The sequence below is a fragment of the Lipotes vexillifer genome, unplaced genomic scaffold (genome assembly GCF_000442215.2).
Source record: "Lipotes vexillifer unplaced genomic scaffold, Lipotes_vexillifer_v1.1 scaffold447, whole genome shotgun sequence".
NCBI lineage: Eukaryota > Metazoa > Chordata > Mammalia > Artiodactyla > Lipotidae > Lipotes > Lipotes vexillifer.
In genome coordinates this window covers 1,028,822-1,044,265 of record NW_006786302.1, presented here as the reverse complement: position 1 = coordinate 1,044,265, position 15,444 = coordinate 1,028,822, and the positions used below count along the sequence as shown (strand labels likewise).

General features: G+C 45.4%; 1 protein-coding gene across 1 annotated transcript in view; it reads left to right on the top strand.

Moving 5' to 3' along the window:
• LOC103078851 (protein SOGA2) overlaps positions 1 to 15,444 on the top strand; it is a 111,367-nt gene that overhangs the window by 77,900 nt on the left and 18,023 nt on the right. Inside the window, 3 exon segments of the mRNA XM_082931121.1 lie at positions 2,166 to 2,396; positions 3,602 to 3,799; positions 15,214 to 15,381. Of these exon segments, the coding sequence (XP_082787247.1) occupies positions 2,166 to 2,396; positions 3,602 to 3,799; positions 15,214 to 15,381 (597 nt within the window).

Below are 15,444 nucleotides of genomic sequence, written 5' to 3'. Positions count from 1 at the left end.
GGACTTCACTGCCCACAGGCCTCCGAGGACCATCCAGTTCCTGCCACCCTGGATCTGCTTGAGTTGTAAACAGATGTCCAGGCTCGGAATTGCCATGGCTGCTGCTTTGTGTATTTGTTCTTGAGAGATATCTGTATCTTTAAAACCAAAAACTAGTTGATCTTGAAATGGCACCATGGTATTTTAAATGCATGTCCTATGCAAAATAAGGTACCTGTGTATCCAAGAACTTACTTTGGCAAGGAATGTGCGTTACACCAAAGCCCCGTGTTGCCATGGTCGTGCTTATCTAAATGGGTCAAAAAACTGATTAAGGGAGCCCCTTCGGCACCTTGCCACACAGAGCAGAGCCTCCTTTACCACTAGACGTGCGCCCCTTTTTAAAAGTTACATTTATAGGTCAATTTTCATGTATTATTAGGTAATACGAAATAATTTTCCTTTTGTAAAGGGTAAATTCCTACGTAATTTAACTTTTTTGCATTGCACCAGAAATCATGTTTGAGTGAATTTATCCCTGGAGACACCGTTAGCAGAAAGGCAGGGTCCCAGATGTTTCTAGTACTTGGATTCAGGATAAAGGGGTGGGTGTGAAGAGTCTCCCAGTCCTCAGTTGGAGGTGGAGAGATGGCATATAGGCTTGTTCAGAGGGGAATGGAAGGGGTCCCCTCACCTCCCCGAGGGTAGAGGACCAGAACTCTGCGACTTGGGAAGTGTGTGGGGTCCTGGAGGAGAGGTCAGAGCCAGCGAGTCAGGAAGGGTCATTTCCAGGAGGTCAGGGATGAAAAAACCAAGAGAACAGCCCCTTCCCAGGGCTGCACCTCCAGCGGCCAATCCTGGGGGCCCCTCTGGGGCACCCGCCATGCACTGGGCGCTGCACAGCACGAGTTAGCGGCACTCAGCGGCTGAAACTTTACCAGGGTCAGTCGATAGCCTAAGATAACACAAAAATAAATTGCAGACACTGGATTTCCAGCAGCTGGGCTGCCGCTTCATCATTGCGTCCTGTCCTGCATCCACAGGGGAGCGAGCCGATGGTGGGTCTCAGGGCCGCTGAGAGCGTGAATGAAATCGCCAGTGCTTTATGTTATCCCAGCTTCAAGTGCAAACTCGGTCTGGTATCACGACAGTGGCCATGCAAGTGATGGCATAGCCCAGGGCCTCACAGAGTGGCCTCGCTGGTCACCGGCCTTTAGCACGTCGGTCAGACCGGTGTCGACCTCAGGCAGCCACAGTCATGCTCCCATGGTCCCACGGCTTCTGAGCACCCATCAAGTTCTTTAGGGAAACAAAACCAAACCCACCCTTTGGCTTTTGGCACAAGAGGGGGTATTAGGTTAGGATAACGATAAGGCTGGCGTTCTAACCCTCTCTTTGGTCTGTGCAACAGAAAGCTTTCATCCCAGGTATCACTTTAGCTACTATGGATGTTATTCCTGTGCCCTTATCTGTAAGTTAAGATTTTATTCACACCCTTTTGCTTAGTCATTATTGACACATAACAGTTGTTTACCGCTCGGAAGAGTGTCTGTACCCGTGTGGAAAAGGCAGCAACTAACATAGTGATGGAAGACGTTTCTTTCCCAGCAGTGCTTTTGTTTCCCTGAGTGTCGCCCATACCTGGTAGGGAGGTGAGGTCTCAGGCGTGCAAGTAGCTTGTCGCTGTTTCCTGCGTGCCTGCCCTCGGTGCAGTCTAGTACTAGCTTGTCTTCTTTCTGTCAGGGGCTGTGGGGACCACAGGGCCCAGGAAGTCAAGGGGAAGGTTTCCCCCTTGCTCGGCCTTGACAACTGCAATCTGCCTTGGGTACCAGCCCCTGTGTGGAAGGCAAACGGGGTCTGCATATAAGTCAGCTGTGAGCCCTCTCTCCAAGAGACAGTTCTCCTGACGGAGTTTAGAAACATCTAAAAACACCACGAGAGACTCCATAATGAAAACTGATCCTGACACGTCCCCTTGAAAGAGCACTTGCTTCTGAATCAGAAAACGCTCAAGGTTTTGTAAATAGCGAACCTCTCAAGGAGTTTACTAAACGTGGGGGGAGCTTCTGCGTTTCACGTCCCACGTGCAAAATGACACGGATTGGATGGCAGTTTGCAGAGACCCTTGGTTTGGGTGCCGGGTCGGGACAGGTACCCGTCACACCGTCTCTTTCCTTCCGTTCAAGATGGAGGAGGGGCACCTGTGTGCCCTGCGGCGGCGGGAGCTGGAGGTGCACAGCCTGGCCCTGCAGAACTCGCTGCACGAGCAGACCTGGAGTGACGAGAGGCACTTGATGCAGCGGGAGCTATGCTCCCTGAAGCAGAACATCTTCCTTTTCTACGTCAAACTCAGGTGGCTGCTGAAACACTGGCGGCAAGGGAAGCAGGCGGAGGAGGACGCAGAGGATTTCACGGAGGTACCTCTGCCGGGGGAGTTCCTTTCCTTTGCGTCTGTTTTGCTCTGGCTCCCACCCCCAGCCAGGCCCTGCTGTCCCCCTCCCCCGACACGTACAGTCATGTTCTGCTGTTTCAGAGTACTTTGTCAAGTCCAATCCAGGCAGTGGAAATGCAGTGGGTTGTCCGTGCTGCCCTTTGACCCCATTTTAAGAGCATGCTGGTCTGTAACATCATCCTGCAGACAAGTGTTGCTGCCATGCCTTTTGTTGCTGATAGATGAATTCGTTAGTTACCACCGAGAGATTTGTGGAATGTCCTTATCGGTTCATTCCACAGTGATGGTTTGTAAAACCTAGTTCTAACTTGTTCTCTCTTTCCATTTCAGTTTTTGGGCCTAAATGCCAGAGCCCGTTCTGCCAGTGCAGTTTCATACGGTCTCTCTGAGCTCCAGGGGGTACTTTCTTGCCACCTCTGAAATCTGTATACACTTCCTTCTTATGCCTCAATTCACAGATTCACAACGGAACCAGAACCGAGTTATTTGCTTTCTGATTTTTATTGATTAAGGCAGAGTGACCTCCAGCTCTGCAGCCTCCTTCCTGGCCTTGCTCTCTGGTGAACACAGGGCTGGAGCCGCTGGTGTCCGTTTGTTCTGGACATCCATGCCCCTGGCTACCTTGTTGGCTGCTTTCGGGGCTCTGTGACTGTTGGTTCCTTTTAGCCCCTAAACACCTTTCCTCTGCCTCCTACTCTCACAAACAGTGTATGTAATTTTAGGACACCCTGTGAATGGGAAGATACAGTGATACTCTTGCCTCAGGGTGAAGAATGTCTTCAAAAATGAATTCAACTTGCTTCCAAATAGCCATGACCTAGAGAACCACCATTAAGCAAAACCGAGTAATAGTTGTAAAGTTTTCTGTTGATCAGTACTTTAGAGTTCCTCCTCCTCTCATTTATAAAACTGTTAACTGTGAGCAGTAATAATTTATAAATAGTAATATTTCTAATCTCTTCTAATAAACCTGGGCACCCACTCTATGAAATTTAAATGGAGAAAGTAGCCAATGAGTGCCATGGCCAGAATGAGCCTAGTAGGGGAAAGGGCTGAGAAGGAAAGACACGATAACCCCTAAAGTGGGTAATTATCCTCAAACACTCAAAATCAGGCTTCAGGGCAAAAGGATTCGGGTGGAGCTGTGATCATCCCCTCCTGCCGTTTCAGAGCGAGCTTCCAGAGACCTTCCACAGGCTTGGGGAGCCTGGCGTTCAGGAGAATAAGAAGGTGGACGGTCCAGACCAAGATGACGACGGTCCAGGCTGTGGCTTTTCCCTGGGGGAGCATCCTCCACAGTTTGGTGTGCAGATCGGTGACCACGGATCACGGCTGCAGCCCACAGACGGGGGACAGCTCCACAGGCAGGTGGGTGCCCATGCCGGGGAGAGATCCCTAGTCTGTCTGTCATCAGTTCACGTGCTGTTGTTCCCAGGGCAGAAAGGTCTTGTTTATTTGGCTTATTCACATAAATAAGGACATGATAAGGTCACATGATAAGGACATGTCCCCTCAAGGCCAGCGAATGTCCCTCAGCAGAAAGAAGAAACAGTATTGGATGGAGTAGCCTGTGCCTTATAAAGGTTGACCATTCTTCCAAGGAGGAAGTGCCATGACCATGGCCAGAAAAGGAACTTAGGGCTTTGCTGTCGTTTGCTGAGTGGGCATCGGCACCATCACTAAACTGGCAACATAACGCACAGGAGGAAAGACACAACAAGTTTGGTTCTTTTAATCCCCAAACATGTATAAAGTGTTTCAGGATCTTTTTAAGCCACGTGAAACATAATGTCGCAAATAAAAATATTTGACGACACTTGGAAAAAAAATTAAAGCGTGTGTAGAGAGGTGGGATTTCAGTGTAGAACCTTAATGATTAGTGCTGCCAAACTCCCCATTCATTTGTATAAGCAGACAGGCCCACAGGCCCTGCTGAATAAGCCAAAAGATACCATGGCCCCCAGAGTTTTTGCGTTTTTCTACAAAACGGCGGCCGTAGAGGGTTTGGAGTGCTGAGGTCCTGCGAGACTAAGGCTTTCTTGCTCCTGGGCATCGTGGCCTGAGTCCCTCCTGACCCTGTGTTGCTTCTTTGAGGGTCCGGCAAGCAGAGCCTGGCTCTGGGGTGAGGTGCAGGGCGGGGTGGCCCCGGACACAGCTGCAGCTGCTCAGCCACAGGCGTTCGGGTGCTCCCTGAGCACACACCGGGCTCCACAGCTGCGGGCCCCTCCCTCCGCCCAGAGCCTCAGGGCATCAAGGGGGAGAGGAATGGCAGCAGAACCTGGGCTCAGATCCAGAGGAGGAACGTGGCGCCGTCTGAGCTCAGGCCTGGGGGAGTGTGCCTTTCCCCTACTGCTTTTTCTCCGTGTACGACTCAGAGTTTCACAACTGAAGACCTGATTTCTACACATACTCATCCACCCTTCATTTTTCCCAGAATAATATGACTCAAGAAAGAGGTTATACCTTCAAATGAATTTTTAATTACCGTTATTAGGAAGTTTGTCATTAGGCCAGTGTCCATGGGGAGATTTTTAGCTCGTGGAATGTGTTTGCCGGCAAAGATGCAGTTAGAAAATAAAATGCTACTTTGCAAAAACACCCTCTAAAATCTACCGGTTTTATTATTTTTAAAAGCGGTGTTGTCGCTCAGTCCTATGAAGTATGCGATGAATTCACAGTATTCCTCAGTTGCCGTTTAGCCACAAAGCCACTGCCTCCGAGGGCGCCTGTTGGGTGTTTCCCACGCGTGCATCCCAATGCTTTGGAAGGGGGGGAGGAAAACAATGTAACACATCTGGTTTCCTAAACAACAGTCATGGAAAATCTTCCCCGTGAGATGGAAAATTATGGAAAGTCACTCAGCTGGAACCTCCTGTTCAATGTATTTTAACATCCTCTCTCTTTGCTGCTGCCTCCTTTCAACGTTCACTTCTCAGCTCTTCTGCTTGGAATGGACCAGTGAGTCTCCACTTTGCATGGTGTGGGGCAGGGGCAGAGGCTGTGGATGGGCTAACAGGGCGGCTTCCAGATGGCAGGTTCAGATCTGCCGTTACTGGACCCGTCTGCCCATGGCAGTCAAGTGCGCACGGACGGCCGGACGGCCGTCCGAGGACACAAGATTAATGAGCTCCACCGCTACGACAGCTGGCTCCCCGGGAGTGCACGTTCCCCGGGAGGAGGTTTGTCTGCCCTGTTGTGGAGTGGGTACCAGCCAGGCAGCCTGGATGCAAGAGCCAAGCATGTGTCTCAAGGGAGGTGCCCCGCAGAGCTGCACCTTCTCAGAAACACCCACGAGAGCCTCCCAAGGTGATAAGCACAGTGGGAAACGTGGCCTGACTTCTTTCCCAAGGATAACTTAGCAAGTAACAGAATTTCCCAGGCCTTGCTTTGTGTCATACTGAACATTCTTACAGTTAAACACAGTGGATGGCAACATTTATCACGTCAAATGAGGGGAAAAAAAAATTACATGTACCGAGTTGACCTTGGAAATAGTTGATAAAAAACCACCAGGTTGGAAAATGTTTGACTCTGTGAACATTCCCCGCTGACTGATGGTGCAGCAGGGACCCGACTGTCCTGGGAGCAGTGAGCACTTCCAGCTCGCCCAGCCTTCGAGGAAGGGCCCAGGCTGGGGATGAGTTCCAAGACGCCCGCCACTGCATTAAGCTTCTGAGGCCAGAACTGCTATGGCTATGTATGCATTTTATACTTATTAGTAAATCCTGAAATCAGGTTTTTAAACACAGGATAGTTAATAGGGCCAGAAGTATGACCTTGGGGTTCCAACAGCCAATCTTCCCAGAATTGGATTAATTAAAAGAGAAGTTACTTTTTCATTCAAGGCTGTGACCTAATACTCTTTTTTTCTTTAATTTTTTTTTTTTTTTACGTCTTTACTGGAGTATAATTGCTTTACAATGGTGTGTTAGTTTCTTCTTTATAACAAACTGCTTTACAATGGTGTGTTAGTTTCTTCTTTATAACAAACTGAATCAGTTATACATATACATATGTTCCCATATCTCTTCCCTCTTGCATTTCCCTCCCTCCCACCCTCCCTATCCCACCCCTCCAGGCGGTCACAAAGCACCGAGCTGATCTCCCTGTGCTATGTGGCTGCTTCCCACTATCTATTTTACGTTTGGTAGTGTATATATGTCCATGCCTCTCTCTCGCTTTGTCCCAGCTTACCCTTCCCCCTCCCTGTGTCCTCAAGTCTGTTCTCCAGTATGTCTGCGTCTTTATTCCCATCTTGTCCCTAGGTTCCTCATGACCATTTCCTTTTAGATTCCATATATATGTGTAAGCATACGGTACTTGTTTGTCTCTTTCTGACTTACTTCACTCTCTATGACAGACTCTAGGTCCATCCACCTCACTACAAATAACTCAATTTCGTTTCTTTTTATGGCTGAGTAATGTTCCATTGTACATATGTGCCACATCTTCTTTATCCATTCATCTGTCGATGGAAACTTAGGTTGCTTCCATGTCCTGGCTATTGTAAACAGAGCTGCAGTGACCATTGTGGTACATGACTCTTTTTGAATTATGGTTTTCTCAGGGTATATGCCCAGTAGTGAGATTGCTGGGTCGTATGGTAGCTGTTAAGGAACATCCGTACTGTTCTCCATAGCGGCTGTATCAATTTACATTCCCACCAACAGTGCAAGAGGGTTCCCTTTTCTCCACACCCTCTCCACCCTTTATTGTTTGTAGATTTTTTGATAATGGCCATTTTGACCGGTGTGAGGTGATACCGCATGGTAGTTTTGATTTGCATTTCTCTAATGATTAGTGATGTTGAGCATCCTTTCACGTGTTTGTTGGCAGTCTGTATATCTTTGGAGAAATGTCTGTTTAGGTCTTCTGCCCATTTTTGGATTGGGTTGTTTGCTTCTTTGATATTGAGCTGCATGAGCTGCTTTAAATTTTGGAGATTAATCCTTTCTCAGTTGTTTCATTTGCAAATATTTTCTCCCGTTCTGAGGGTTGTCTTTTCGTCTTGCTTATGGTTTCCTTTGCTGTGCAAAAGCTTTGAAGTTTCATTAGGTCCCATTTGTTTATTTTTGTTTTTCTTTCCATTTCTCTAGGAGGTGTGTCAGAAAGGATCTTGCTGTGATTTATGTCCTAGAGTGTTCTGCCTATGTTTTCCTCTAAGAGTTTTATAGTGTCTGACCTTACATTTAGGTCTTTAATCCATTTTGAGTTTATTTTTGTGTAAGGTGTTAGGGAGTGTTCTAATGTCATTCTTTTACATGGAGCTGTCCAGTTTTCCCAGCACCACTTACTGAAGAGGCTGTCTTTTCTCCATTGCATATTCTTGGCTCCTTTATCAAAATTAAGGTGACCATATGTGCATGGGTTTATCTCTGGGCTTTCTATCTGGTTCCACTGATCTATATTTCTGTTTTTGTGCCAGTACCATACTGTCTTGATTACTGTAGCTTTGGAGTATAGTCTCTAGTTCCATAAAAAATGCCATTGGTAATTTGATAGGGAATGCATTGAATCTGTAGATGGCTTTGGGTAGAATAGTCATTTTCACAATATTGATTCTTCCAATCCAAGAACATAGTATATCTCTCCGTCTGTTAGTATCATCTTTAATTTCTTTCATCAGTGTCTTATACTTTTCTGCATACAGGTCTTTTTTTTCCCTAGGTAGGTTTATTCCTAGGCATTTTATGGTTTTTGTTGCAATGGTAAATGGCAGTGTTTCCTTAATTTCTCTTTCAGATTTTTCATCATTAATGTATAGTAATGCAAGAGATTTCTGTGCATTAATTTTGTATCATTCATTGAATAGCTCTAGTAGTTTTCTGGTAGCATCTTTAGGATTCTCTATGTATAGTATCATGTCATCTGCAAACAGTGACAGCTTTACTTCTTCTTTTCCAACTTGGATTCCTTTTATTTCTTTTTCTTCTCTGATTGCTGTGGCTAAAACTTCCAAAACTACATTGAATAATAGTGGTGAGAGTGGACAACCTTGTCTTGTTCTTGATCTTAGAGGAAATAGTTTCAGTTTTTCACCACTGAGAATGATGCTGGCTCTGGGTTTTCCATAGATGGCCCTTATTATGCTGAGGTAAGTTCCTTATGTGCCCACTTTCTGGAGAGGTTTTATCATAAATGGGTGATGAATTTTGTCAAAAGCTTTTTCTGCATCTACTGAGATTATCATATGGTTTTTCTCCTTCAGTTTGTTAATATGGTTTATCCCATTGATTGATTTGCATATACTGAAGAATCCCTGCATTCCTGGATAAACCCCACTTGATCATGGTGTATGATCCTTTTAATGTGCTGTTGGATTCTGTTTGCTGGTATTTTGTTGAGGATTTTTGCATCTATGTTCATCAGTGATATTGGCCTGTAGTCTTCTTTCTTTGTGACATCTTTGTCTGGTTTTGGTATCAGGGTGATGATGGCCTCGTAGAATGAGTTTGGGAGTGTTCCTTCCTCTGCTATATTTTGGAAGAGTTTGAGAAGGACAGGTGTTATCTCTTCTCTAGATGTCTGAGAATTCGCCTGTGAAGCCATCTGGTCCTGGGCTTTCGTTTGTTGGAAGAGTTTTAATCAGTCTCAATTTCAGGGCTTGGTCTGTTTATATTTTCTATTTCTTCCTGGTTCAGTCTCAGAAGTTTGTGCTTTTCCAATAATTTGTCCATTTCTTCCAGGTTGTCCATTTTATTGGCATAGAGTTGCTTGTAGTAATCGCTCATGATCCTCTGTATTTCTGCAGTGTCGGTTGTTACTTCTCCTTTTTCATTTCTGATTCTATTGATTTGAGTCTTCTCCCTTGTTTTCTTGATGAGTCTGGCGAATGGTTTATCAGTTTTCTTTATCTTCTCAAAGAACGAGCTTTTGGTTTTATTGATCTTTGCTATTGTTTCCTTCATTTCTTTTTCAGTTATTTCTGATCTGATAAAGCATCTAATTGTAAATGTGAAGAACCTAAACTTCAGAGCATGATCTAATGCAATTATGTTTCATGTTCAAGTCTTCCTTCAACTGCCCCTGGTCACTGAGGAGCCTCACCAGGGATCCAGTCTGAGGACCAGGTAGAATCTGCTCCCCTGGACCTTTGCCAGTGACCCAGGACCCATTTTCAGTATAGGGCCTTTGGGGGCTGCCCTAGGTCAAAGCCAGCCTTTCCCCTATAGACAGAATGCCTTTGGCTCCAGGACCTCCTGGACTTGGACTCACTGGTGCCCAGCAGCCCACTTGCTGGCAGGCCACCCTTTCTGCTCTGCCCAAGATGCAGAAACTTCCAGAAAGAGCACTTCTGCACATCAGAACTGTGATCTGCCCTGATTTAATTTTTGAAATAAGTGCTCCACTTGAGCCTAGGTAGCTTTTATCTTTCACTTGTGTATATGCTGCACCAGATTTATTCTTCAAACTCTTCAACATTATAACCTTGCCTAGGAGACATGCAACTCTGTATGAAAGGAACCAGACCAGAGCTTAAGGTTAGGAAACACTTTATTCTTGCTGTGTATTCTGTTTGTTTGTTTCTATTACTGTAAAAATAGTATGTGCGGGATGTGCAGGGTCACAGTACCAAAAGGTACCTGAGGAAATACTCTCTTGGCCCCAGTCCCACTTCCCAGAGCTAACTGTGGCCGGCAGTTTGCAACATATCTTTCAGAGAGTGGCCGGAGATCTAAATACGCTAAGAAGCTTGCTAAGAAGCTCATTGTTCCCATCTAGCCACCTGACTTTCGTCAGACCTGCCCTTGTTTCTTTGAAGTCTTCGGGGACAGCTCTGGGTTTGTACGTTATTCAACCTACATCTGTTTGTTCTCTCACACACCCACCTTTATTCCCCAGAGGCTCTTGGTGAAAATGATGGTGACCTGCAGGCATGGAGCCTGCACGGCCCGGACCACCTGGTGTATCCTCAGCCAGTGAACACAGGAGTTCTGTCCATAGATGAGTCCATCATCTCTGCAAACTTCCATCATAGATTATATTTTCACGGCCGGTCTTCAATGACTCATTCTATCTGTGGGGGGATGAGGGTTTTAGAAAAGAATCTTAATCTGAATGTAACAGTGAAGGTAGGAATGACAAATGGCTTACCTGTTAAAATGTTGCTGGATGTGTAACTGTATCCTTTCTGGCTAATCTCAGTAGAGGACTTGTCTTGGGGCTCCTGCTGGTGGAAGAGTTACTTTTATTTTGAACCTGCAGGAGGCCCCTCTCTAGGAACTATGAGGGAACTATGCATGTATCAAGTAGGAACTATGCATGCCTGTGTTGGGGGTCGGGGCAGCCACCACAGCATTCCAGAACTCTCTGCCCAAGTGAGTAGGAGGTGGAGGCCAGCACCTCTATTGTGTGACTGGCTTTTTGCGGGTCAGCCCATAGCAGCAGGTCGCTACCTCTGTTCCAACTTTAGATTAAACCCATCTCCAAGTTAATGGCTCTGATGCAAGCAAAGTAGTTGATGGTAGTTTAGCTCTTTCACAGAATTAAATGATGCACATGTCTTCGAACTCTTAGGCAAAAGTGATTCTGTAAAGTAGCTGGTATTGCCTCACCAATTGGTATGCTACCTTTCTATAAATTTCTTTTTCACTTTCTATTAATATTTTCTTATGTCCTATAATTGGGTAGCAGTCCTATTGGCTGAAGCCCAACCTTGAACCTGTTATAAGCTTAAAATGTTATATAGCACAGTCAAGCTCCTAATGCCAATTTTGGGATTATTTTAAGCATTCCCCAAGAGAGATGAGCTTGGAAGGGCTGAAATGCCCTTAGAATGAGGAAAAGGAAATAGTGGAACCATTTTTTCCTGTTTCTTTGCAAGAAAACCAACCAGGTGATCTTAAGGAGATCAAAAAGTTGGTCTTTTTAATTGACCATACTTACCAGATATATAAGTTAAAAGGTTGCAGAGCCTTGCCCCTGGCATAGAAGGTTCAGAAAGCTCTGTATCCAAGACTTTCACCTGAAGACCTCGAAATGGACCAGAGTCTTGATTCCATTCTCGACTTCATTTGGGTCTTTTTACCAAAAACATAGCCCAGCAAAGGGCCACCACTGAGAGAAAAAATGAGAGGACTAACTTCTAGGAATTCTTTCAGGATGGCTCACTATTGTTATTTCTCCTGATGTGGGGGGATGGAATTTGCTTCACAGAGATTAGGCATTTTAAAAAAAAAAAAAAAAAAAAAAAAAAAAAGCCCGGGTACGGTATGATGCCGGAATTCACATATGTTGGTGGGCTTGTCTGGCCTCAGGTGGCACAGGCCTGGATTGCACTCGAGCTCCACACTTCCTCACGGCCAGACAAGTCCCCAGTCACTGTGGTTCCTCCCCTGTAACACAGGCACGTGACAGTGTGCACTCAGGATAGATGTGAGATGCAAGCAAGGTTCTGTAGGTGAATGATTAACACACCCTGGCCCATTAGTAACCATTAGCATTAGTTACCATCATTGGGTTTTTGTGTGTATAACAGTCATTTGGAAGGATCATGCCCATCTATGGCTCATTCCCTTGGACATCAGCCCTTGCCATTGTTCTCCAGTGGCAGAGCTAGGCTGGCTGCTTGCCAGGCCACACTGCTGCTCCCGGGTGACTATGGGAACAGGTACCAAATATCATCAATTCTCTGGGCTCTTGTTCCCTTTGGCCACCCTCACCCCGAAGCAATTTTGAGCTCATTCCATGATGATTAAATATAATATTGGTATAATAGGACATTATGTTGATTACTCTGACCCAAATGTGCATCAAAACATTAAGGCTTAATTTTATTTAATCTGATATCTGCTAATGCCAAAAAGTACTTACTTCCAGAGGAAGCAAATTTTCAATCTGCAAAAGGACTGTCATGTGAACCCTGCTTTCAAGGAGCACAAAGTTCTGGTCCTAATGTTGTCACGGCTGTTTGTTATATGCCTAAGAAGCCCACAGCTGACCACATACACGACTTGGGCTTCACAGGGAGTTATTGATAACATATAAGAATTTATTATGTGGTTTTCTGCTTTTTCTAAAGTGAAAATGAGATGACTACTCCAAAGAGTGGATCAAAATTATTAGTTATTTTATGCTGAAAACTGTTCGACTTGAAGAAAGTAATGATTTTTTTTTTAATTTAAAATCCAAAGATGAAGAAATCAAAGCTATCATAAACCATATCTAATTTTTCAGCAAACAAATTCTGTACTTAGGGAGATGTGTATTTGTGAAAAGATTCTTGCAACACGTCTTGTCACTCACTTGCACTTATATCATTTTTAAATACTTTTGGTGTAGAGTTGAAAGGAACTCCTGCATTTATTATCAATACAATTTCACACATTTTATGAGCATCTCGTTGAGAATAGAGGTAATTTACTTATATTCAGATGGTTGGAAAGAACATGTAGGATTTTTAGCATGTTCTCTCTCTGCTGAGTTTTGCAAATGTTAACTGAATTGTCCTCTTAGTGCCTTTCATCTCAGAGCTAAAAGTGAAAATTGCTGTTTAAGGTGAGAAAAATCAAGGAGCAATAAATGCTAACAAACAGACCATTCCACTCAACCAAAAGTCTACTGTATCTAATATTAAAACTCTTCAGATAAACTACGGAGAAAACTATGGTGTTTTCAGTGACAAATCTCATGTTAAGGAATTTCTCTTTTCTAATTCAACTTTATTTAAATCCAAACATATATGCGAAGTTTCTCAAATTCTTCCCAAATGCAGTTATAGCCATTTTTGTATGTGTACATGTATGTTTCGTGCACTGACTAGATGGTTTTAGAAGCACAACTGGCTCTCGAGCTGATGGAGGACAGAAGGCTGATGGGCATGCAGATCCAGGCTGGAGGTCCACTCCTCACTGCCCCAGCACTGGAGGTTTACCATGTAGGGGATTCTCTGTCTTCCCATATTACAGACAACCTGCCTCCAGCAGGACTGAGAGAGCTTTTATTTCTCCTGCCTCATAAATATACCAAACAGGGTTGCCCTGAGACCGGTCTGGGAGCTTGAGATAGGCTTTTAGTGTTTTCTGATGGGAAGAGATGGGCTCGTGTGGCTTTTATCATCCAGGTACCATAATTGATTCAGTGTGTATTAATTCATTTGGCCAAACCTTTCTGGAAAAATGCCCATGCTGAAGCATACTAAGATAGCAATCACAGTTTTGAAATGTGTGTCCAAAGGGCTGGACAGGTTTTAGAAAATACAAAATCTTTTAAGTTAGGTATAAGCAGATTAGTAATAAAAATCCATTCTTCATTTATCAGACCTGTTTGCATGCTTCCCATGAGCTAAGCACTGTCTCCTCTCACAACTTACAGATCTGGGGGACAGGGGAGGAACAGGATAAACAGGTAGGTGCAGTGGTTCTTCCTGCCATTAGTGAGCAGAAAAGAGAGGGGTAGTGATTCTGTCTCGGGGGACCATGAGGAAGCCTTCACAAACAAGTTAACCGTTTACCTTTGGCTTTTTTTAATTTTAACATCTGTATTGGAGTATAATTGCTTTACAGTGGTGTGTTAGTTTCTGCTTTATAACAGAGTGAATCAGCTATACATATGCATATGTCCCCATATCTCCTCCCTCTTGCATCTCCCTCTCACCCTCCCCATCCTACCCGCCTAGGTGGTCACAAAGCGCCGAGCTGATCTCCCTGTGCTATGTGGCTGCTTCCCACTAGCTATCTATTTTACGTTTGGTAGTGTATATATGTCCATTGCCACTCTCTCACTTTGTCCCAGCTTACCCTTCCCCCTCTCTGTGTCCTCAAGTCCATTCTCTACGTCTGCGTCTTTATTCCTGTCCTATCCCTAGGTTCTTCATAACAAATTTTTTTTTTTTAGATTCCATATATATATGTTAGCATACGGTATTTGTTTTTCTTTCTGACTTACTTCACCGTGTATGACAGACTCTGGGTCCATCCACCTCACTACAAATAACTCAATTTCGTTTCTTTTTATGGCTGAGTAATATTCCATTGTATATATGTGCCACATCTTCTTTATCCATCCGTTGATGGACCCTTAGGTTGCTTCCATGTCCTGGCTATTGTAAACAGAGCTGCAATGAACATTGTGGTACATGACTCTTTTTGAATCATGGTTTTCTCAGGGTATGTGCCCAGTAGTGGGATTGCTGGGTTGTATGGTAGTTCTATTTTTAGTTTTTTAAGGAACCTCCATACTGTTCTCCATAGTGGCTATTATCAATTTACATTCCCACCAACAGTGCAAGAGGGTTCCCTTTTCTCCACACTCTCTACCTTTGGCTTTAATTGTTAAACCTCAAAATCCACCCCCACCCCATGACTATGCTTGTCGTATATTGTAATATATGACTTCTTAGTAACTACAAGTCTGAGTATGACCACCTATGTTGATGAGAGACACGAGCCCTTTATTAATTCCCTTCTGGTTCAACAGCTGGCACTCAAATGACAGCATACGTACGTGAGTGTAGGTATCTCGTTATTTCTCCTCCTCAACCAGAGCCGGGACATCTGAAGTCAAGCAGAGTGTCCTGGAAGCCCTGGCTTGGCTCCCCCTGGCCTCCCACAGCTTCCTCCCGTCTCTGATCCAGGTTCCTGTGGCGCTAGCATCCTAATGCAATGAACCCTTGGCAGCGTCAGCCCCAGAGCCTGCAGGCGACCAGGGAACCCGGCTCTGCCACTAACTGTGCAGATTCCCTCCCACCCACCTTGGAGACAGTCCGGCCCCAGTGCCCTTTTGCTTGCCAGGCTCCTGTCCTTGCCCTTGCGAGTTGGCAGAGCCGCCCGGTGTCCCCGCAGGTGGCAGAGAACCAGCCGCTGTTCTGCGCGCTCAAGGCGCTGCTGGAGGAGCTGCGTGTGGAGCTGCGTGAGGACGAACGTGCACGGCGGCGGCTGCAGCAACAATATGCCGGCGATAAGGCCTCCTGGGATGTGGAGTGGGCCGCGCTCACATGCCGCCTGGAGCAGGTACGGCCGCCAGGGCTCCGCTCCAACCGTGGGGAGGGTCCGGATCCCAGGGCCCTGCCAGGG